The following is a 24,379-nucleotide window of genomic DNA, read 5'->3' as shown; positions in this document are numbered from 1 at the left end:
AAGTGCACTAATGATATATTGAGATGATTACATGAGTGTTTGTACAGTGTGAATATTGTCGAGGCATATTTGTATATTGAAGTGTGTGGCATTGAGGTATATGATGCAGTATATTGAGGTATTTCATCATGTTGAGGTATATCTGTCTGTTGGGGTAGTCAGTGAGAATTGCTTATTGTGAGGTCCATTCTGCATCCCACTGATCAGATATATGGACAGAAGGTAGTGGGGGTTATATACTTTTCCAGTAGGGGGCAGCACAAGCCGGGATAGGCTTCAAGCATAGACAGTCTCTTATATACAGGTGGGCCATTATAGAGTCAATTTTCTCAGTAAGGAGATATAGTGTAGAAACAATATGGATTCTTCCATTCCAGATGTCTCTTTAATTCCACATGGTTTCCATCTCTATGGCCCTTCAACAGGAGGTCTTCATTCTGGAGTTTGTCACAATATAAACCCCTCCATCCAAAATAACCCAAAAATAACCCCAAACCACAGCAGAGACCATCAGAATCCCCCTCTAATAGGCTCAAACATTCTCAGGATTTTCCTATTATGTATTATGCAAAGAAGATCACATCTGGAGGCTACAAACTCTACTCTACGAAGATCACATGACTGCTTGATTCTCCATATTACCGCACAAACCTACCCGATCCAATGTGACACCGGCCAGGACCACCATTACTAAGACCAAGACCATCCTCAGTGACCGGCCTGATCCAATGTGTCACCAGCCAGGACCACCATTACCAAGACCAAGACCATCCTCAGTGACCTGCCTGATCCAATGTGTCACCGGCCAGGACCACCATTACCAAGACCAAGGTCGTACTCAGTGACCTGCCTGATCCAATGTACCAGTGGCCAGGACCACCATTACTAAGACCAAGACCATCCTCAGTGACCTTCCCGATCCAATGTGACACCGGCCAGGACCACCATTACCAAAACCAAGGTCGTACTTAGAGACCTGCCTGATCCAATGTGACACCAGCCAGGACCACCATTACCAAGACCAAGGTTGTACTCAGAGACCTGCCCGATCCAATGTATCAGTGGCCAGCACCACCATTACTAAGACCAAAGTCATACTCAGTGACCTGCCTGATCCAATGTGACACCAGGCAATGCAATGCAGGTCATGGCCCAAATCATCCCACAGAACTGCACAATGCAAAGTAATTCCAATCCACCTAAACCTGCCTGATAGACACAATAGGTTCCAGAAGTTAAATCTTTCCCCAGCCAATAATAACAATGGAGAACATATTTGTGTTCCTGAGAATGTTGAGCTTTTATGATGGCGAAGGAGACCGTCACCGAGTCAGGAAGAGGAGAAACCAACTCTGAATGAGGAGAAGAGCAAACTGGAGAGAACACAGACGACATAAAACAAATATGGTGGACAAGGTGCCTGGGCGATGGAGGTGACACTGGAACACGATGGCTGGAGCTTATTGCACTGTGCATGGAATGTGGTCAGTACACTTCTAACAAACAATTCAACCCAACATCTAAACATTTGTTAGAAGTTTGTCCAGGAATATATTGTGTGACATTGGGAGAACAATGGACGGAGCTGCTGAACCACAGAAAGCACAGCAACACATTGCCAACGTTTTCCTAATCCGGCCTGGAGGGGAATGAGGGGATTAGAATCTAATAATGGCTTTGTAATAGACAATTAGTAGTGGCCCCTGCGTGTTCAGTGCATACTGGGAGGCTTGGTGTATTATTATCCAGTATTTATATAGCACCAACGTATTACGCAGCGCTGTACAAGGTCCATAGTCATGTGACCAGCTGTCCCTCATAGGAGCTCACAATCTAATGTCCCCACCATACTCATATGTCATTATTACAGATTAAGGTCAAATTTGGGGAGAAGCCATTTAAACTAACTGCCTGTTTTTGGAATGTGAGAGAAAACACACAGAGACACGGGGAGAACCTGCAAACTCCATGCAGATAGAGTCCTGGCCGAGATTCCTGGGACCCAGCGCTGCAAAGGTCGGAGTGCTAACCACTGAGCCACGGTGCTGTATTACAACCATCGCTTTTCCAAGTCTTACGGCTATAGGAATATCACACACTACCTGCACAGGGTATGATTATTATACAGAGCACATCCCACCATTATTATGACACTGAAATCTCACATTTATTACGTGGCTGCAGAATATTTTACATGAATGGTGGAGATTGTGGCTTTCCTGTGTGTTGTCTGAATATTGCTTACAAATGATTGTAACAATTCCTATAATCAGTGCCGGTGCATTGCTTTAATCATTTCTCTTTCCGTCTGTAGAAAAACATTTCCACAACTCCATAGACACACTTTGTGCTTGCTAGGTGTGACTGGTTCCTGAATTCTACATCTATTATTCCACCCCTCCCCCTTTCTACATTTGGCTGTGTGCATTGATCAGAAGCTGCCACATGGACAGTTGGAGTTCAGTTCTCATTTATTAGAAATCACAAACAACAATATAGGGTACGGTGGGGATTCCAAAATGGGAATAGGGGGGCAAAAGCCGAGTGCACAAAGCGACAAAAGGGAAATGTGTGGCTAGGGGAGGGGGTCTGCTAGCAGTGTTTTAATTGGCCGTCTGTTATCATGTGATTTCACGGGGTGTGCGGGGCCCAGGCAGCATCCAATCACAATAATGGAAAATCCCGAATAGTGAAGAGACAGAGAGAAGTCATGGAGAAGGTGATTCCAGCATGCAAAGTCCACCTAGCCAAAGCCTAGAAGCCAAGGGAAGCTAACGGAAGCCAAGGGAAGCCAATGGAAGCCAAGGGAAGCTAACGGAAGCTAACGGAAGCCAAGGGAAGCCAATGAAAGCCAAGGCAAGCTGGGTAGTGAGATCAGGACATGCAAGTAGTAAGGAGAATGGAGGAGATTTAGCACCATGCAGTGAGGTGGAGGATGGAGGGGTCTAATGGTGACTCTTTCACCAACCTTGAACATAGAGCGTTGCGTTGCCTTCGTCCATACTGAACATGTTGGAGCCGGTGCACAGGTAAATGCCCGCGTCCTCGGGCTGCACATTACGGATGGTTAGGATGCCATTAAAGTCCATTGCTCTCTCTGGCAGCTTTCCATTGTTCTGTCGGGTCCACACCAGGGTATAGGCCGGAGACTGGAGGGGAGAACAAAAGTCACTGCAAATCTACAAAACCCGGGAGCGTGAAATCCTGCAAATATCATTCTATAGACACATAACAAGATGGTTCCTCAGGGGAACATACAATGTGTCAGAGGTACAAGAATCTTTCTTCATAATCTCACTCCATCGGTCAGGGTGATGGCCGCTTGTGGTCACCAGGTATGGCCAAGAACCTCGGGTCTGTATGGACTTCACTGCATGAGAATATTGTGTTACCAAACTATGATCAAGGCTAAGTCAGGCAGATGGTGGCTACCTAACCACACAATACATAGGCTAGGCCAAGGTAGGTATTAATATTGCACAGTATTTATATAGCGCTGACATATTACACAGCGCTGTACAAAGCCCATATTCATGTGACTAGCTGTCCCTCAGAGAAGCTCACAATCTAATGTCCCTACCATAGTCATATGTCATTATCACAGTCTAAGGTCAATTTTGGGGGGTAGTCATTTAACCTAACTGCATGTTTTTGGGGTGTTGGAGGAAACCGGAGTACCCGAGAAAACTCACACAAACACAGGGAGAACCCGCAAACTCCATGCAGATAGAGTCCAGGCTGAGATTCTAACCTAGTGCTGCAAAGGCCGGAGTGCTAACCACTGAGCCACTGTGGGTGGAGAGGAATTGTTTGTTCTGGTATTTGTACCTGGTGATGACTGATATAACCCAAAGGGTTCTCCTGCTGCTCTATTTATGAACAAAGGGCATTGAGTTCCTTCATATGAGCGGTGCATGGTACAGGGCCACCCATAGGCATGACAATGGCTTCTTATTTCTATAAAGTTTGATAATGAACCCATTGGAGGGAATACATTAGGATGATTTCTTCCATCTGGGGAAAACCTTTACAAAGCCACCAACCTCAGTATAAATCTAATATCAGCTATTGGAGTATTTCAATTCTTCTATCAGTTACACTTCAGTATTACACGGGCTCACATAAAGGCCCCATGTTATATTCTTTTATTAGGCAGCGAATAAATCATTGATACAAATCGGTTCTGGGCATGAATGGGTTAAACATACTGCCCATAAAGCAGTTGGTTACCGGGACTCACCACGCTCTTTGCCGTACATATAAAGGTCACGTCGGATCCCTGGCGAACGCTCTGCACCCTCTGCTCCTCCACTGTCACCGTGATGGGTCTGACGTGTGTGGATGCTACAAGGGTGAGAAGATTTCCATTATTTCCTCTCCATAGATCACAATGGGGGGGTTCATGTCTGGGGGGGTTATATGAGAGCGCAGGGATAATGAGGGCTAGGCAATATGGAGAATCTATTTGTAGTCGCTGGAAATAAGACGCAGGATCTACAAACCTTATTATACATCTGCAGAGTCCGAGGAGCCGGCAGCAAGAATGAAAGGATCGGACATTATCCAGAAGAACATTTCTGTACATGAATTACTATAAATCCTCTAATTACAGATAATTCCCGATATTACACAAGGATAAAACTTTATATAACAATCTGGTAACTCCTTACAACTACTAAGCAGCAATCTCAGATATTTCCCCAGCATAGGAAAGGTTCTGATCACGGTCCACAATATAGAAATTTATTCTAAGTGTTGTGATCAGTTTTAGATGGAGGGGGCTATGCCTGGTGATAGATTTCTATAACTTCCTGTTGTATCCCTGAGACAGGAAGTGCTGTGTGTCCAAGACATATCACGGCTGATGATTGTGCACAATGAGTAAAGCGCACATATAGGAGGATATGATCACCCTGTATAAATATATAAATTTATGCCTTTTTAAAACCTAATTATATAACTAGATAACTATGTGACTATGTCTCCCTGTTATACCCCAGGAAATCCCCCCCAGCAGGGCACAGAGATGATTTAGCTCCCCCTAGTGTCAGCACACAATACAACCCCCATCATTCACCTTGTACGATGATCTCTGCCCGGCTGGTGTTGGCGAACTGGTAGTTACGGCAGGTACAGATATAAATGCCGGAATCAGATGGCTGAACGCTGGGGAAATATAAACTCTCTCCTGAAACAAGAAACACAGATTTAATGGATTTCAGAGAATTCAGATGATCTATAGACATCACACTCCACCAGACTCTCAGCAGCCTCGTATTTCAGGACGCAAAGCTGGCCCCGTTCTGCATGGTTCCCCAACAGGTCAGTTATCATCTACATTCCATATCTCCGAAACCAACATCTGGTCTCAGTAAATGTAAAAGTCGTGTAAATCAGGGAACCCGTATAGTAACGGGATCAAGATTTGCCCTTCCATTTACAATCTGCCCCCCTACCAGTTATTTATGAGGTTCTGCCTGCCTGCAGCAAGACAAAGTCACCGACTGCAGCATGAGGACAACCATGGAACGTAGCATTGTATCATAGGACATCTCTGGCTAGCAGGATTGTATTGTAGAATGGACTACATCATGAAACATCACACAGATTCCAATAAAAGCTTTTATATATCTGCACATGGGGGGAGACACAAGGTTTCCGCAGGTTCCTCCAGGACAAATGGAACAGAGGGTGGGTAAATATATATATATCTTAGTGACAATTACAATGTCCGTTACACTCAGGATACAATCTAATTTCATGGGAAATATGCGGGGTCTTCTTGTCGGGATAAATTCTGACAATAAAGGTTGACCTTTGGTCTGGAAGATGGAGAAAAGGAAAAGATTCAGCCATTGTTCATCAGGGATCTTCCATCCCACGACGTCCAGCACCAAGAAAAACTCACCATCGGGGAGACACTTCTGTCCGGGGACGTTGGGGTTCCCTGTGTACCCCGGGGCGCATCTATCAGGGGGGAGGACACAAAGTGTAAGACAAACTTCCATACTAAGATACCCATGACACAGATCACACATGCCAGACCATGACCCAGCATGGTAACAAATCACCAATGTACCACAGATGAACCAATATTCTATTATTTCTGGCTGCAGGTATAAAATAATAATAACTCACTAAGTATATGAAGCCATTTTCTGGATCATCACTGAAATATAATGTTACTAAACCTGGAAACATCTGTGTGTGTTTAATGCTGAATATGTTGTTTGAGGTTAGTACTCCCAACCACTTACCACACGTTATACACAAACTAGATGTTACCCTCATCGGATACCTACCTGAGAGGACAATATAACCACTCACCTCTCGCAGTACTGTCCGGTGTACCCTGGAGGGCAGGCGGTGCAGCGGTACCCACCTGTGCCCACTGGCTCACATGTCTTAGAAAACCTGAAATAAATCACAGAGGGGCTTCAGGATACATTGAGCGCATTGTCCGGCTGCAGAGACTGATATCATTGTAATATGGGAAATAGCAAACTAAACATGGCTCTCCATGAAGGGTCCCGTACGCAGTCCCCTCATCCCCACCCCCACCAATAGGATCTATTGTAGATTAAGGACACTTACTGGTTCTCAGGGTCAGTCAATGGGCATGCGCAAGGTTGGCAGTCCTCAGGAGTTCCGGCTGTGGCATCGCCATAGAAGCCAGGTGCGCATTTGTCGCAGAACTCTCCAGCCGTGTTATGTAAGCAGTTCTAGGACACAAGAAATGGAAATATATTTACCAGATAACAATAGAGCGAGGTGGGAAACATTTGTGGGGGTCTTTGTGTGTTTAGGAGACAACTGATCTCTGAGTGACCAGACATAGGTGTATGTACCAGCAGAGACAGGTAACATGGTATATCACTAATCCCTAATAATAATATATTATATATCACTAATACCTAATAATGTTATAATATATATCACTAATCCCTAATAACATTATAATATATATCACTAATAACTAATAATATTATAATATTTATCACTAGTAAGATACCCCCAATAGTACCACACACTCACTGTACAGGCGCCAGTCTCCGGGTGACAAGTCTCGGAGTGACCATTGCAGTCACAGGGCTCACAGTTTCCGAGGTACAATCCTCCTCCGGTGCGTGTAAATCCAGGTGCGCAGTCCTGTCATAGAAAGAGAGAAATATAGACAAATGCCATCAGGTAAAGGTCCAATGACGGGTAATCAGCAGAAATGGGCCGTTTGGTGTTGTGGATGGAGGATACAATGAGATTTAGCATTCATGGCAGGGCCTAGTGCCAGGCTGTAGGTGCCAGTACCCTGCACTATGCTAGATTATTCTTCTCTTGTGTATCTTTGGGTGAATATTTGGAATAATTCGTTTTTGGAGCTCTCTCTCTTTTGGGAGGGGAGTGAGGACTATTTGAGAAGCACAATACATTCATGGGTAGCATGGTGGCTCAGTGGTTAGCACTCCGGCCTTTGCAGCGCTGGGTCCCAGGTTGGAATCTCAGCCAGGTCTCTATCTGCATGGAGTTTGCAGGTTCTTCCTGTGTTTGTGTGGGTTTCCTTTGGGTACTCTGGTTTCCTTACACATCCCAAAAACATGCAGTTAGCTTATTGGCCTCCCTCCATATTGTCCTTAGACTGTGATAATGACATATGACTACGGTAGGGACATTAGATTGTGAGCTCCTGTTTATGGACTTTGTACAGCGCTGCATAATATGTCGGCGCAATATAAATACTGTGTAATAATAATATGGAAGATCTATAATAGCACAGATGACTGGCACATATTGTAATAAACAAGAGTGGCAAACCCATCTCACCTGGCAGGACAGGCCTTTGTATCCCGGAGGACAGCGGCATTCCTCCACCTCCAAAGCCTGCGGCAGGCTGGTGTAAGATGGTCCGGCGGTCTCCATACTCACACCTGTGATACCTGCAGATATCATGTCTGTGGAATACGATGCTCGGATAAGAATTTCATCCAGATCAGCCAGAGCCATCATCAGATGTTCACGGGTGGCTTGCTGCCCATCTGGACGCTTCCATTGGCTCTGATGGGAAATGGCGAGGAATCATTGGAGGAAAATGTGAATTTTTCTTCATGTCTGATAAAAGGGGACATAGAAGTCACTTACCTCTCGGAAGGCAATCTCAAAGGTCTTGGTTTCCCGGGGACGCAGCTCAGTCTGGTAGGCGACCAGTGTGATATCATTACCCTGCCGAGGCAGAAAGATTTGTGTGATACTTTGTCTTCCCGCTCAGAGAAATGATAAAAGCTCATTTATAAGGGGACTCTTGGTAAATCTCCCCCCATCAGACTACACAACTCAAATTCCCTTTTATTCTGCTAAGACCCAAAGATTTTTTATATTCTTTTATATATTTCATATTTATGTGTTTCACGCCTTGGTGCAACATTAGGAATTCTTCAATTCCCCAGGAGGTGACAAGTCAAGAAAAACCATCCTGATGTTCATTCTTCGATTGTCACCTTGTACCCCAACACAAAGTAGGCCCCCCCCCACAAATTGATAAGATTAATCATACCGTGATCTGAACGTCTGCATCGGGCAATGGAGAGCCGCGGATTCCAGCCGTGTAGCTGAGCGTGTAGCGCAGGGTGCCACCGTACGACGCCACCTGAAATATTGGAATTCCACACACATATTGTTAGCTGTGAAAGATTATTAGCAAACAGACAACTTGTGGCTGCAACCTTCTGCTGTGGAACTACAAGCACCAGCATACCCTTCCAGTCTTTGATTATGTTTGTGTCTGCTGATTTATTGAGAAACTTTCAGATGAATATAAGTGAAAGATGTGACGGGAGGTCAGGACATGAAATGATTCTGTAGGGAAGGGGTGACCCCTAAAACAACATCCAGCCATTTTACCCGGAATATACATGAAACCAGAAAACAGCCAATGTGCAGCTACCAGATATCTATAATTCAATACTTCCACTCAAATCCATGTGGATTATTTCAGTGATTTTATCCAGAAAGTAGAGGAAGCTCCTGGATAGAACACAAATGCTGCTGTGGATCAGACCAGGAAACCTAAACCAGTAATACAGACAATCTAATAACAGACGAAGTCCCATCCACCAATAGGTGAGCCCAAATTATAGTGAGCAAAGACCCACCCACCAATAAGTGAGGCCCAACCCATAGTGAGCAAAGACCCACCCACCAATAAGTGAGGCCCAACCCATAGTGAGCAGAGACCCCCCCCCACCAATAAGTGAGCCCCAACCCATAGTGAGCAAAGACCTGTCCACCAATAAGTGAGGCCCAACCCATAGTGAGCAGAGACCCGTCCACCAATAAGTGAGGCCCAACCCATAGTGAGCAAAGACCCCCCCCACCAATAAGTGAGGCCCAACCCATGGTGAGCAAAGACCCCCCCCCCACCAATAGGTAACGCCCAACCCATAGTGAGCAAAGACCCCCCCACCAATAAGTGAGGCCCAACTCATAGTGAGCAAAGACCCGTCCACCAATAAGTGAGCCCCAACCCATAGTGAGCAAAGACCTGTCCACCAATAAGTGAGGCCCAATCCATAGTGAGCAAAGACCCGTCCACCAATAAGTGAGGCCCAACCCATAGTGAGCAAAGCCCCCCCCCAACCAATAAGTAAGGCCCAACTCATAGTGAGCAAAGACCTGTCCACCAATAAGTGAGGCCCAACCCATAGTGAGCAAAGCCCCCCCCCAACCAATAAGTAAGGCCCAACTCATAGTGAGCAAAGACCCGTCCACCAATAAGTGAGGCCCAACCCATAGTGAGCAAACACCCCCCCCCCACCAATAAGTAAGGCCCAACTCATAGTGAGCAAAGACCCGTCCACCAATAAGTGAGCCCCAACCAAGGGGGGCAAACCAGTTCACCAATGGCATCAGATCATTTCACTAATTGGTGGAAAACTAGTGTTGAGGGCCAGTCAAGACCATGAAACCCTTTTGACTCATCAGATTTATTTTATATTCTATTACCTTATCCCCGAGGAAAGCTTTAGGTAAGGACCAGTAGAAAACCCCATCAGGGATCAGAGAGAAGCCCTTGTAGATCAGAGTGAACTACAAAAACAAGAGGTGATAAAGGAACAAATAATAGAAGAATACAGAAAAGAGGAAATCACGCAGAACTTTCTCCAAACACAAAGCAATACAATGATTACAAAACTTTACAAACAGCACAGAGTTAAATACAAACCGACTGCAGCCAATAAAGGAGTTTTTATTTCACTCCAGGAGGATTGGACCCAAATTGTACATCTTGCTATGTTATAATGAGCACCTTCATCTGCCCAGGGCACTCATTATCCCAAAACCACAAACAGGAGAAAAACAAACTCCATGCAGAATGGGTCCAACACTAAAGGCCAGAATTCTCCATCTCACAGCTGAACTCCATGCAATGAACACACCAAGCACTGGAAATACCTTCTCAGCTCCTCTTAAACCCGGAGTGCGAGAATAGAGAACGTTGGTGGAATCCCGACTAGATACCCGAGGGGAATCTCCGCTCAGAGCCTTGGGGTATTGGAAGGAAGCATTAGGGGAGATCTGACAATGACCACAACCCAACACAAGGTCATAGTAAACCCACAAGGGTACTAATCTAACTATCTGATGTGAATTCGGTGGAAATACCCCGGAACTGTGCTATCCCATCTAACCCAGCAGACTATTCCGGCCATGCTAGGGAGCAGAATACCTCGTTCACCGATCTCCTGGGTGAATGGCCAGGGGCTCCGACTGGTGGAAAGACACGACTGGCTGACCTGGACTTGACTTGTGTCTGATGATTCTGGTGAGGAGCAGATTTTGGACCTGGAGGTCGGTGTAAAGCTGAGAGAGGAGGAGAACCCCCTTCAGACACATTGTTAGGAAGGGTGGAGGTTGGGGGCTGATGGGAGCGACTGGAAGAAAAGCCTGAAAAGAGGCTCCAAATTTCACGGTCAACCTCTTCCTGCTTCTTATCCATCTGAAGGTTCCAATGAGGGGAAAGAGAGACGAGGACGGAAAAGAGAGAGACACAAATATGAAATAAACTATAAACTAAAGAGGTGGAAAATATTGTCAGGGAAGGACTATAGGAATATAACAGGGGATACAATCAGAAATTATATTGCAGGACATCATTTCCGCTGTAGATCGGGCCAGTGACTGTGGTCAGTATCACACTGCATATTTGTGGCACTGGAAGGCAATAGGCCAATCATGTACCTGGGCCTGGCGCCGGGATCTTGCATGAGGATTGAAACGCTCCTGTAGGTCTCCAGTCGCAACTTTCTTACGCATTTCCTCTTCTGTCAGTGACGAGTCATTCAGCTGGATGTAGAAGATGGGTTTATCAGCTCCTCATGGCACCAGCATGCCACACTGATAGGACAAGATGGCCACCGTGGCCCTGTCCTAGGACCCCAATAAACTGTTGCATGGAATTATCGCTGTATTTCAGTCCTAGAATGCACCCTAGCCCAGCACAAAGGCGGCCATATTTATCCCCAATAACAGACCCCAGGGGAGGACATGAAATTTTTTTAGTAACAAAATCAAAATGCAAAAACCACAACGCTATGGAAGCCCCAATGGAGTCATCACCACCCCAACCCCCCATACATCGCACAATACCTTGTGGGCCCGACGCATCCGGGCAAAGTATTTCTCCTGCTGCAGGGTGACAACAGAGATATATAGAGAAAAGGACAGAGACAGAGGAGACAAGTCAGACACAGAAGAGTCAGCGATAACATGAAAACAGCAGCGTCACCAAGAGATCGATGGAGATGGCTCGACCTAGAACCCATGCAGTGCCATATCGTTTCCTGGTTGTATAATACATCACAAACTGTAACCCAATGTACATGGAATAGGGAGTCAGAAGCCCGGACAATATCCTATATTAGATCTTCAGATCAAGGGGTAAGGGCTGCCAAGGCACAGATCCAGGGATGGGGGCAGCGCGTACGCGGACCCGGGGATGGGGGCTGTCGACACACAGACCCAATGATGGGGGCAGCGCGTACGCGGACCCGGGGATGGGGGCTGTCGACACACAGACCCAATGATGGGGGCAGCGCGTACGCGGACCCGGGGATGAGGGCCGTCGACACACAGACCCAATGATGGGGGCAGCGCGTACGCGGACCCGGGGATGGGGGCCGTCGACACACAGACCCAATGATGGGGGCAGCGCGTACGCGGACCCGGGGATGAGGGCCGTCGACACACAGACCCAATGATGGGGGCAGCGCGTACGCGGACCCGGGGATGAGGGCCGTCGACACACAGACCCAATGATGGGGGCAGTGGATACACAGACCCAGGGAAGAATCTGAATATTAAGGAATGAATGATTTGGCGATCACACTAAAGACCTAAAAACTGCGCGTTCCCATATCTGGAGGTTTTTACTTTTTCTCAGTGTAATGGACTCCCGACATGGCCAGCTGTGACACCAGAACTCCTAATATATAAAGCGGGGTCACTGCCTGCCTCCTAAATCCTCCTCAATAAATTTATAACTAAGAGTTGGTCGTCTGTTTTCAATACAAGAACCATTACTAATAAGGATTTAGTTCTCAATATACTGCACACTGTCAGGGCATGCTGGGATTTATAGTCCACAAATGAAGAAAGGTAACCTAAAAAAGAAGCTAAATATGATATGAAATATAAAAGTGCAGAACGTTTAGGATTTTCCATACTGTGTCACCACAACCAGATTTACTCAGATCTGTCAGATCTGATTGGACATCATGGATTAGAAGGGAGATTTCTGGAAAATGATCCGCCATAGAATAGACCCATCCCATGAATAATTAGACCATGACTGCTGGCAGCTCTCTTGCTTCTCTTTGCCAGTCTTGGTTGATACAAAGGTGTTCACATTGATATTATTACATCACACCAGACATCATTGGGTCACACAGGCATTTCCCCGGCTCATTATTGGCCAGGCAGACACAGAAATCTTCCTAGTTTGGGGCCCAGAAGTGATGGCAGCCCAGGGTGGCACAGTCTCGTACACCCCCCGGGTGACCCCTAACCATAGAGTGTTACCTTATCTCCCTGGTAATTCTCTGGTAGCTGCCAATAGAAGGACTCCTGGCCCAGTTGGTCAAACTGGCGGTAGGAGAGCTGTGGCCCATGAATAGACATCTCCACAATGAATCCTGTGGTGATACGGGTACTGCGTTGGCGATTCACCAGGGCAAAGTTTTGGAAGTTTCCAGGTAGGAATGGGCTGGTGATCTGGAAAGACAAGAAGATTCTTGTTAATAAAGATATGCGTACTAAGCATAGAAATGATGACAATATGGTGTCAGTCTGACCAGTTCTCGGTGGTATCTGGAGCTGGTACATTGCTGGGTGACCCCCATACAGAAGCAGGGCAGGCATCCGTCCGGATTGTCCACGTTGAGGTAGAAGTGGTTGGGGCGACAAGTGTTGCAGGAAAGCCCCTCTACATGAGCCTGGGGGAAATACAGAGTGGGGTGAGACGTGATCATGTGACAGTAAGAAAATAATTCGGGTACTGTATGAGAGGCAATGACTTACCTTGCATGGGCACTGGCGGCGCGCATCACATGTACTACTGACGCTGCCACGCAAATCACATTGGCAGCTGGGACTGGGGCCGGGGCCTGGGGCTGATAGCAAACAGACAAAATTATCCACCTAGTGAGGTCTATTGTATATACAGCATTATAAACCAGGGTGGGGGGACATATAGAGCAAATACAATACATATACAGGAAGGGGGGGTATAGAGTCAGTATCATTCATACCCCGGGGGGGCCAGTATTATACATACACGGGGGGGGGATTTATATGATACGGCTGAGTTTCTTATTTAGCTCTAGCTTCCATTACTCTTTCCAGGGGTCTCCAGGAATAAAAGTTAGAAGGATGCCGATTACCTTTCACACTGACGTCCGATGTAACCTGTGGGACAAGAGTCACACGTGGGCTGACCATCCGTGGCCAAGTAACACGTTCCATGGTACCTGGAGAGAGACACACAACACGGACCGGTTTATGAGCCTCCATCACATCCATCACATAAAGTTAGACGCCTGGTCACTATAACAAACCCCAACTTACTGGCTTGTTGTCTCCCGGCATGGACAAGGCTGGCAGTCTCCAGGACTTCCACGTCTGGGGTCTCCATAGAAGCCGGGTCTGCAGCGGTCACACTTGGGTCCCTCGGTGTTGTGCTGGCAGTTCTGGGAGACAAACGGATCAGGGATCAGCTTTTACAGATATTACAGGTGACATATAGAGAATCAAAATAACTGGAAAGTACCAAACATTCTCCCGTTTCCCCATCACACTCTGTAGAGTGGCCATTGCACTGGCAGCGCTCGCATGTACCCAAATATAGACCGCTGGTAGATCTTGTGTAGCCAATGTCACAGTCCTGGAAAAGGAAACGTAGACAAGAAGATTAGATATACTGTGTGATGAGTACAGAAACATTCAATCTATGGGTAGATCTGGCTATTCGCTGGATAATCAGTCCCACGTACCTGACATGATGGTCCTGTGTAACCAATGGGGCAGGAGCACTCCTCCACCTCTATGGCTTGCTGCAAGCCTGTAGCATGAGGAACGGCAATGTCCATGTGAATATTGGAGATTCTGCGGAGAGACACAGCGTGAATACCCAAGGATGTATGATGGTGCACCAATACCATGCGGTAACACTGATCACTTACCGACTTTCCACCATTCTTTCCGCATAGGACGCCCGGATCATCAGAACATCAATATCTGCCAGCGCCATTAACAAATGTTCACGTGTAGCTTCCTGACCATCCGCCCTCCGCCAGTAACGCTGCCACCAATGGAAAATGTGTTATTAGAGCAATGATAGAAATTCTCTTTATTAAATTTCAGAAATATTATTTAAATCAGGAATGACCTCTGACCTCCGATGTCCCTGCTGACAAAGCATAACCCTAATCAGGAGTTTAAAGTTTCATCACACTGGAGCTTGCGGATCTTTCTTCCTATGGGCCCCCGCCCATATCCCGTCTGATTATCAGAAACAATTTGTTCTTTCAGTAAGGGTTTCTAGGCTCACACCTCCTTCATTGGGGAAGATAGATCTTACCTCTCGGATAGGAACAGTGATAGTGATGGGAAATCCGGGAGAACTTCTGATATCAGTATAATGTTCCAGGAAGATACCATTGCCCTGAAGAACAACAAATGGCTGGGTGTCCAGGGACCCATAGGAGCCCTCATAGGTGATGGTGTATCGTAGTTCCCCACCATATGATGTGACCTGAAAGATAAGAGGTCAGGGTAACATCATAAACCACCAAAATCACCATTCTGGCCCTGGTCAGTGCCCACACGAGCTCTACCTTGTCTCCCTTGAAACGCTCTGGCAGCACCCAAAAGTAGATGTCTTGGGGGATATTATTGAAGGAGCTGAATGTTAGTTCTGATGGACCAGTCACGGTGATACCCTCACTGATTGTCTGGGTGCTGGCGGCGTTGGAGATTGAGAATGGAGCTCTCTCATGGCTGTCATAGGTAGCACGGACCTTTAAAACATGGAAAAGTACAATTAATGGCGGCAATTATCATTTATCAATGCCGCCATAGATGTCTGGTGAATGGCGGGTGCACCAATATTTTTGCTCCCATGGACAGGCGGTCAGTACCTGGTCCCGGTTCCAGTAGGAGCTTGAACATTGCCGTGTCACTCCCATACAGAAGCACTTCAAGCAGCCCTCTGGGTTCTGCTCATTGAGGTAGAAGGTTCCACTTTTACATTCATTACACAACCTTCCTGAGACGTGAGGCTGAAATAAAAAACACGGGTCATCAAGATGGGGAAATCTCCCAATGGGGTCACCTCTTCAAGGAAACACAATTTATCTATACACAAGTGGTATAGTATTAGTATTAATTTTGGAAAAAGTGGGCATGGGAATATCTATACCAGTAAGAGATTATATTAAGACTTCATGGAGGCGAGCAGTCAGTTTATATACAGTGTAAGTTATAGCTGGAGGGTGGTGCAGAAAATACCGGGGAATGGGCACCAACTTACCTTACATACACAAGCATTGGGAGAGGAGACGGCACTGCCCCGATTGTCACAAATACCGCTATCGTCTGTGGGATACAGACAATGATCAGCACATAAATGAGGAGAAACAAGAACAATCCTTTGGGTGAATGAAATTCTTTGCAATAAATGATTCTCATGGTATTTATTGAATAATTTGTGTTCATAAACTCTGCACTAATCACTTGCGAGGTGCAACAACTAATTTCTGGACTTGTTACTGCCAAGCACCCACGGACAAGGAGGTCTATTTACCCCAAGTGGGAGACAGAACTTACCGCTGATCTTCACACACTGCCCTCCGGGTCTCATGGGGTCACCGTCATATCCTACAGCACACCTGGAATGAAGGACGCATTGTCATCATGTAACATATGGACACCAGGTATTGTAATAAAATAATACACGATTGGACCTCACCTCTCACATCGCCGGCCCGTGTAGCCCTCAGCGCAGTTATCACACGTTGGCTGACTGTCTGTGTCCAGGAAACACGTGTCAGAGTACCTATAGGAGAATGGAGCCAGCCGTGAGAACATCACACCATGAACACATTAAACCATAAACATGGCATCGTGCCTCACCTGCGCGTTGGGTCCATGAGAGGGCACGGGCAGGGTTTGCAGGCATCTGCTGTACCCCTGGTGGGATCTCCAAAGAAGCCGGCCTTACATTTATTGCACTGTGGCCCCTCTGTGTTGTGCTGACAGTTCTAGAGAGGGTGAAGACACAATGAGAACTCAATCATGGTCCCTGCTCTTCATCCCAATAATATAATCTATCAATAAACTCCACAGGAAGGTTCTCCCAATGCGCCAGGCAATATAATCCATCGGGGAATTTTTTGGTAGTAATTCACCCAAAACTGGACTTCTAGGATGTTGGAGGACATTGAGGCCGCAGGGAGCCCATGGAGACAGCACGGCGCCCATGGAGACAGCACGGCGCCCATGAAGACAGCACGGCGCCCATGGAGACAGCACGGCGCCCATGGAGACAGCAAAGCACATTAATCCTGGGCACAAGGACTCTCGCCCAGCAGTTTATGGCTTAATTTCAAATTCTGCAGCACAACATGAAAGGTATTATTCTTCTTATCCAATAACATGCATTGATTCTTGCATACAGTAACACACACACTAACCAATCAGTTATGATTTTTTGGTGGAATGTTCTGGTTGTTATGGGTTAATGGATTGAATACGGGGCATGTGTGACCCCCATTCTATTTCTCACTATGGGGCCTCCCAAATTTACGTTTAGCACCACAAACAACCCAGTTATGAAATATGTGGACTTGTAATTTTCATTCCAACCTGGAAATTGTTTATTGTTACAAGTTTTATTTACTGAACTCTGACATAGCAGACATCTAAATAAATATGACTGAAGGCAGAAACCTCCGAATGTATTAAACAAGATCTGGAAAAACAACATGATCCAAAACTACAGAGCCAGACTGAGGTCAACCCAAACAATGAGCAGAACCAGAACTCCCAGCATCCCAATCTGTAAGATCATAAACACAGCTGTGTGAGAGCTATGACGGGCCAGGCACAGGAAAGTAATCATTGTGGTCACTTGTGGAGTGGTCACTTACTATGCAGTAGCCGCTCTCCGAGTCGCAGGAACTGGCATGGCCATTGCAGTTACATCCAGAGCAGGTGCCCAGGAAAGGTCCTCCAGGAACTCGCTCAAACTGTGGGGAACAAACCTCGCAGGAGATGCCAGAATATCCAGCGGGGCACCTGAAATGAGGCATTCTCAGATTATATTCTTCACACTAACAGGAGCTGCACATCATGCAATAAGTTTGTGGATACAATCTAGGTAATGATCCTTTTAATGCAAATCTCTGGGTTGGGATTTTTAATTATCAGCTGTTGCATTAAACCTGTGACTGCAGAACACAATTCGTAGAACAGATGTCATCTAGTATTTGGAAAGGTCCATCATGACACCCATACACCCATAGAGCAGCGGTATATTATATGTTCATGTGAATAGACCATAAAAGTGTTAAAGTCAATGAACCCCCTTCATCATACGGACCTGCACTCCTCCACGCCCAGTGCCAACCCCAGCTGGGTGTACTCCACACTGGTGGTATCCATGATGACGTCTGCCAGGCCCACGCTGGCCATCTTGTTATCATAAACAGTTTGGATCATGATGGCTTCCACATTCTGAAGAGTCATCAGCAGATCCTCCCGGGTCACTGCAGCTCCAGACTCGTGCTGCCAACTTTCCTGTTTGGGCCAACAGAAAGGAACTTTGTCACAAACTCAAGAGAACATCATTTTTTTATATTTATCAACTTTATCAACAATCAATCAATATTTATCAACTAACTAACAGAAATTAGATTTCCATTCATGGCACCCTCAGAACAGCATTGCTTTCATGTTTTTATTTCAATATCTGTAAAAAAAGTTATATAAAAGGCAAAATGGACTTTAAAAACCACAAGACCCAGGAGAGGTATATGACACAGTACTGCCCGGATTTAAGACATGGAGGGAACATCACACTGCTGACAGTTTAGACTTATTAATCATGGAGATTTCATTTATAAATTGTGATATAGAACAGCCACCATGTTGGGAGCTCTCACCTCTGTGAATTGGACTGCTCGCTGGTTCACAATGGTTGGCTGGGTGAATGATTGAGCCCGATAGATCAGTCTCTGTCCATTTCCAACCAAAATCACATCTGGCTTCCTCACTGGTTCTGATTGGCCTCGAGTGAGACCATAGCGGACTTTAAAGCTGAGGGAACCCCCATAGGAGTCAACCTGATGGGAGAAGATGCAGCACATTGGTCAAACATTTATAACATTCAGCAAATCCTTTGCCTCAATCGTCTGCTGGCCGGGTACAAGACGTTACCTTGTTCCCCAGGAACTGTGGTGGGAGCGTCCAGTAGGAATCGTGACTCAGGAACCTTCGAGAGAGATCAACCAACTGAAACTCCCCAACTGTTGTGTCAATCTGGAGCTGATTAGATGAAAGAGGAGGGAAGCCCTGGGGAGAGGTCACATTCACACCTACAAAAGAGGGGCACAGAGATGCATGAGCCAGGTATGTGTCTATGTACTGTGTCCTGAATGATGGAGGGGGGGAACAGGGGTATATAAGCCGGGTATGTTCTGGGATGTGTCTACGTACTGTGCCCTGAATTATGGGGGGTAACAGCGGTATATAAGCCGGGGATGTGTCTATGTACTGTACCCTAAATGATGATGGGGGGTAACAGTGGTATATAAGGCAGGTATGTCCTGGGATGTGTCTACGTAGTGTACCCTGAATGATGGAGGGGGGTAACAGGGGTATATAAGCCGGGTATGTTCTGGGATGTGTCTCCGTACTGTGCCCTGAATTATGGGAGGGTAACAGTGGTATATAAGGCGGGTATCCTGGGATGTGTCTATGTACCATGCCCTGAATGATGGGGGGTAACAGTGGTATATAAGCTGGGTATCCTGGGATGTGTCTACACACTGAATGATGGGGGTTAACAGGGCTCTCTTCTCCTGGGTCACTGTTTGTATCTGTCATTTGCAACCCCTATTTAATGTACAGCGCTGCGTAATACATTGGCGCTATATAAAACCTGTTTATTAATAATATTAACAGTGGTACATAAGCTGGGTTTCCTGGGTGTCTACCCACTGAGCCCTGACTGATCTTGGTCTGATATCCACATAACTGAAACCCTCGAGTGGTTGGATGGTCAGAATATAGCAATTATCCTCTGGTTTGGTGGGAGAATTATTTCAATACACAAGGAGTCAGAAATCTACCTTTAAAGTCATCTTCAATGTCAAAGCGAAGTCTGATCTGGTTGCGGTAGCGCCCCGTCTGGTGGCACACTTTGGTAACACCAAAACAAAAGCAGGGAATGCACCTAGAGGTGGTCTCCACATGGAAGAAACCCTCAGGACAGGGACCTGGAAGGGAAACATTGATGACAGTTCACAGAATAGTTTTATTGGACAGAAATATTTCATCTTCGTAGATCTGACGTTACCTCTTGATGGTTTCAGAGACAGAATGCCGTCTGGGATCCCAAACACCATTCCCTTGGCATTGATGGCCTCACACGTGTAGGCACCTTGATCGGCCTCTTTCACATCTCGAATGATGAGAGTTCCGTGTCCGTTCTCGCTGCTCATTGTTACCCTGCAAGGTGTAGAAAAAGAAGGTGAATGATACACGCTACCACCATGAGAGAAATGAAAGGTAGAAGAACGTACCTGCTGCTGGTGGGAATGTGGCCCCAGTTCAGCCTCCAGGTGATGATAGGAGTTGGAATACCAATGGCAACACAAGTGAAGCGGACGGTGTCCCCCCGAGAGGCCATAATGCTTTCCTCTGGAGGAGTGATCACCTGAGGAGGACCTGACACAAACACCAATCACAAAACAAAGATTATCAATGGGGACAAAACCCTCAGGGTGGGCTGTAGGAGGATAAACCCCCCATTCAGATGCAGGGATAACCACAAATATTAATACAAAGATAATGTTAGGAAAATAATCAGATCATTTCACCATCGACCTCCGGATGGCCTGATGGGTTCATTGGGGACTAAGTGCAGCTTAGGAAGGGGTTGTGGGTTCAGATTAGTGAAGGTCGGAGTGTTAGGTTTCTGTTTTTGTGCCCTAATATTCAGAAAACTCCCCATGCCCAGTGATATAACACCAAAAAAAGACATAAACCCCTCACATGCTGGGGTACAGGGAAGCAGCAAGTTTCAGTGGTGACAAGTAGATAAAATCATCAAAAATACTTTATTATTACAAAAACATTGTTTAAAAACAGATTTGTAGACTCTAATTCCAACAACTTCATGAATAAAGTACATGTGGCGTTTCTTACTGAAATATCATGGTGGGCTATGGGTTTTCTTATAAATCAGATTTATGTACCACATGCGATTTTCTGATGAAGTTGTTGGAATTAGAGTCTACAAATCTGTTTTTAAACAATGTTTTTGTATTAATAAAGTATTTCTGATGATTTTATCTACAATTGTCAGCACTGAAATTCGCTGCTTCTTTTTACCCCAGCATGTCAGGAGTTTAAAGGTCTTTTTTATTCTGTTTTTATGTTGGAAGAAACTTACTGCAGCCAACTTCATCGGATCGGTCGGGACAGTCGGCCTCCTCATCACACTGATAACTGGCCGGGATACAAATTCGAGACTGGACACAGACAAATTGCTCAGGGGCGCACATATCACTCGGCCCTTTAGTGGCTGCATGACACACAACAATGCATTCACTATCAGTATGACGTTTATAGTAAGAAGTTAATAAATAACATGCAGGGGGTGCGGGGAACCCCATCTGGTAACAGAAAGAGGAAACTTACGGCAATTTATCTCATCAGAGTTGTCCCCGCAGTCATCGTCACCATCGCATCGCCAAAGCTTCAAGGCGCAGCGTCCGTTCCTACATTTAAACTCATTTGGCTCGCAGGGAGAGGGGGTTCCTGTGAAGAGTAGAGGTGATATTAGAGGCTGTACAACACAACAGTGTCAGTGAGCACCATGTCTGATCCATAAGGGGGAGTTTTTGGCATTTGATGGTGTGACAATAAAAAGTTATGATTTTTATTAAAAAACAGGATTTATATAGCGCCAACATATTACGCAGGGTTGTACAAAAGATGGAGGAAGAGACGGTTCTCCGTGAGGAGTAGAGGTGATATTAGCGGGTGTACAACGCCACAGTGTCAGTGAGCACCTTATCTTTCATAGAGGGAGTTTCCGGAATTTGATGTACAGAAGGTGGAGGAAGGGGGTGGTTCCCAGGAGCGGGGAGATTACATGGGTGTAATGAAAGGTTCTCCATGGAGTCAGCAAGCACCATCTCTGCTGTATGAAGATGGGAGGTGTAACAACACACAATTGTCTGCATAGGAATGGTGAGTATACCCTGTGAATTCTGCAATCTGAATCCTGAGCATAAACGACAGATCCCTCCCCCCCATTCCCCCATGCACCCCCTTATTCCCACATTTTCACCCTTATTCTCCCATTCCCCACCATTGCTCTCCATAACAGGAATCTACAGATCAGACACAGCACTCACCGCAATTCAGTTCATCGCTGCCATCTTTGCAGTCACGTTCACCATCGCACAGGTAATCCCGGGGTATACATTGCCCATTGGGGCACCGTGCTTCTTCCCTCCGACATGGGCGCGGCTCATCTATGGGGGGTTTGGGGGTAGGACGCTTGTAAGGTGTGGTAGCAACAAGCGCTGGTCTGGTGTATACAGGTGGGGGAGGAGTGGTGGCAGGGTGGACGGTGAATGCTGGTCTTGTAGTGACGACTGACGGCGTGGTCACAGCTAGTTGTTCTGTATAAGGCAAAGGGGAGACAAATACTTCAATATGGCTGATTAGACGGGGCCTCCACCCACATCTGAGACAAACATTTCCCGAATTTCTCCACATCAAGTTATTTCAGACCTTTCACACAGAGGAAACAAACATTCATTCATTGTGTATTTGGGTTCATGTGAATCCTGCAGATGCTACAATGACAGCAGACGGAGTGGTGACAGCAATTCACCAACAAGAATCCAGGAATTTTAAATAATCACAGTTATTGGGTTACCTTTGGAAAGATTTCACTGTGCTTCCTGTCATGGTTACACCGGTTACAGGAAGTGGAAATGATTTTTGTGTGAAATAGTTTTATGTGGGCCTGGCACAACTTCATGGTGATAAATTGCCAACACCATTCAGTGTCTTGGATTCCTTGGGAAGAGAAATGCTGTGCTCTGATTGGTTGGATTGCCTCTCAGACAGTTGATTCATACACGGTGGTCTCTTACCACACTGAGTCTCATCGGAGAAGTCCCGGCAGTCAAATCGGCCATCACAATAATAAATTCTGGGAATGCACTCGCCGCTGCCGCATGTAAATTCTGTGTCACCGCAGGGCACTGGAAGATCATGCAATGCCGGGTTAGTGTGTCACCTGACCATCAGTGACCAATCACTGATACACAACCTGGGTCATGTGATAGAACATAGTATGGTAACCCCCTCCCAACCACCATCTCTCCCCCTTATCCAGTGGGGAGGTAACTAACATCACTTGTTAGTCATCCGGCATCATTTATTAACCAGCCTGCTAACCACTGCACTCCCTACAGTACTCACCGCACCCCTCCTCATCAGACATGTCCCGGCAATCGTGGCGTTGGTCACATCGGAACTCCAAGGGGACACACTCACCGCTGGTGCAGGTAAACTCATCCGCTGTACAGGTGCGCACTGGAGGGGTGACTGCATGGAGAGATAATTACATCAAACAATTGCAGGAAAAGACATAATGGTTTCCACAACACAATATCTGGGATTCCATCGGGAAAGTTCTAGATAAACTTTACTGGATTCTTAGCTGCTTTTTTCAAGATTTAATGTGGAAGACTTCAAAGAAGCTCAGACTGATCTTTGTATCTGCAGGCACGGTGGAGCAATTCATTTTTAACCTTCTCAACCCCGCCTCCCCAGGATATCTCGCTCAATAGGGACATGGCTGCCCCCTGGTGTTCCAAGCTGGATGAAGATTGACTACAGCGTGATTTCAATGACTTTACTGTGCTTTTGAGTTTGAATTACTCCACAGTGCCTGCAGCTGCAGAGGTTAGTGAGGTGCTGAAGGTTTTTACAGCTTGTTAACTTTAATGAAATAATTTTATGTCAGAGTACAGAGCACACTCCGCTCAGGGCTTGTCATACAATGGTACACCCCATCATACAATAATACACGTCATCATACAGTGGTACACGTCATCATACAGTGGTACACGCCATCATACAATGATACACGCCATGCTTGTAAACAAGTTAGACAAACTGTGCGCATTGAACATGCAGAGGATGGTTATAAAACGGATCATATCATACATGACTAAACCCCACCATGGAACACGTAAATCCCTCCCCCTGCTATCAATAGAATTTTATTAGTGGATGGAAAGTACAGCAAATTCCTTTATTAGTGAGACCCCGCCAGTCCCATGACAGCCAGAGAACCGCCAGCAACAACATCACCACCACACTCATTATAAGCAGCTGATGGCGTACTGACACAGATCACACAGTGCTAACGCCATGCAGAGTCCGGGCTCACAACACACCTCAAGCATCTTACCTGGGGGCTCAAACCCAACCGGAGGAGGAGGTGTTTGTGCTACACAGACAAAGAAGCAGTCAGAGAGAAAAACAGACAGACAGACCATCGGTCAGAGACAGACAGACAGAC

The 24,379-nt window shown here is 46.2% G+C and overlaps 1 protein-coding gene across 1 annotated transcript in view; it reads right to left on the bottom strand.

Moving 5' to 3' along the window:
* The window catches only part of HSPG2 (heparan sulfate proteoglycan 2), a gene marked incomplete at its 5' end in the record, with an annotated part of 68,374 nt that overhangs the window by 30,858 nt on the left and 13,137 nt on the right, over positions 1–24,379 (bottom strand). The window contains 46 exons of the mRNA XM_072426714.1: positions 2,969–3,149; positions 4,241–4,344; positions 5,078–5,188; positions 5,502–5,504; positions 5,727–5,822; positions 5,909–5,967; positions 6,328–6,414; positions 6,595–6,722; positions 7,036–7,149; positions 7,819–8,049; positions 8,134–8,214; positions 8,546–8,638; positions 9,994–10,077; positions 10,444–10,533; positions 10,718–11,093; positions 11,186–11,334; positions 11,638–11,676; positions 13,069–13,260; positions 13,341–13,481; positions 13,567–13,686; positions 13,882–13,894; positions 13,929–14,015; positions 14,113–14,234; positions 14,315–14,428; positions 14,538–14,649; positions 14,727–14,845; positions 15,125–15,298; positions 15,381–15,563; positions 15,684–15,824; positions 16,076–16,140; positions 16,372–16,433; positions 16,514–16,600; positions 16,678–16,805; positions 17,694–17,841; positions 18,146–18,342; positions 18,708–18,887; positions 18,982–19,139; positions 19,896–20,042; positions 20,123–20,274; positions 20,349–20,493; positions 21,221–21,352; positions 21,469–21,588; positions 22,191–22,460; positions 22,941–23,051; positions 23,272–23,397; positions 24,269–24,307. Of these exons, the coding sequence (XP_072282815.1) occupies positions 2,969–3,149; positions 4,241–4,344; positions 5,078–5,188; positions 5,502–5,504; positions 5,727–5,822; positions 5,909–5,967; positions 6,328–6,414; positions 6,595–6,722; positions 7,036–7,149; positions 7,819–8,049; positions 8,134–8,214; positions 8,546–8,638; positions 9,994–10,077; positions 10,444–10,533; positions 10,718–11,093; positions 11,186–11,334; positions 11,638–11,676; positions 13,069–13,260; positions 13,341–13,481; positions 13,567–13,686; positions 13,882–13,894; positions 13,929–14,015; positions 14,113–14,234; positions 14,315–14,428; positions 14,538–14,649; positions 14,727–14,845; positions 15,125–15,298; positions 15,381–15,563; positions 15,684–15,824; positions 16,076–16,140; positions 16,372–16,433; positions 16,514–16,600; positions 16,678–16,805; positions 17,694–17,841; positions 18,146–18,342; positions 18,708–18,887; positions 18,982–19,139; positions 19,896–20,042; positions 20,123–20,274; positions 20,349–20,493; positions 21,221–21,352; positions 21,469–21,588; positions 22,191–22,460; positions 22,941–23,051; positions 23,272–23,397; positions 24,269–24,307 (5,811 nt within the window). The remainder of the gene's footprint in view (positions 1–2,968; positions 3,150–4,240; positions 4,345–5,077; positions 5,189–5,501; positions 5,505–5,726; positions 5,823–5,908; positions 5,968–6,327; positions 6,415–6,594; positions 6,723–7,035; positions 7,150–7,818; positions 8,050–8,133; positions 8,215–8,545; positions 8,639–9,993; positions 10,078–10,443; positions 10,534–10,717; positions 11,094–11,185; positions 11,335–11,637; positions 11,677–13,068; positions 13,261–13,340; positions 13,482–13,566; positions 13,687–13,881; positions 13,895–13,928; positions 14,016–14,112; positions 14,235–14,314; positions 14,429–14,537; positions 14,650–14,726; positions 14,846–15,124; positions 15,299–15,380; positions 15,564–15,683; positions 15,825–16,075; positions 16,141–16,371; positions 16,434–16,513; positions 16,601–16,677; positions 16,806–17,693; positions 17,842–18,145; positions 18,343–18,707; positions 18,888–18,981; positions 19,140–19,895; positions 20,043–20,122; positions 20,275–20,348; positions 20,494–21,220; positions 21,353–21,468; positions 21,589–22,190; positions 22,461–22,940; positions 23,052–23,271; positions 23,398–24,268; positions 24,308–24,379) is intronic.

This window comes from Pyxicephalus adspersus, chromosome 11, assembly GCF_032062135.1.
Source record: "Pyxicephalus adspersus chromosome 11, UCB_Pads_2.0, whole genome shotgun sequence".
NCBI classification, from domain to species: Eukaryota; Metazoa; Chordata; class Amphibia; order Anura; family Pyxicephalidae; genus Pyxicephalus; species Pyxicephalus adspersus.
The sequence above is the reverse complement of the archived record's forward strand: the minus strand, read 5'-3'. Positions and strand labels throughout refer to the sequence as shown.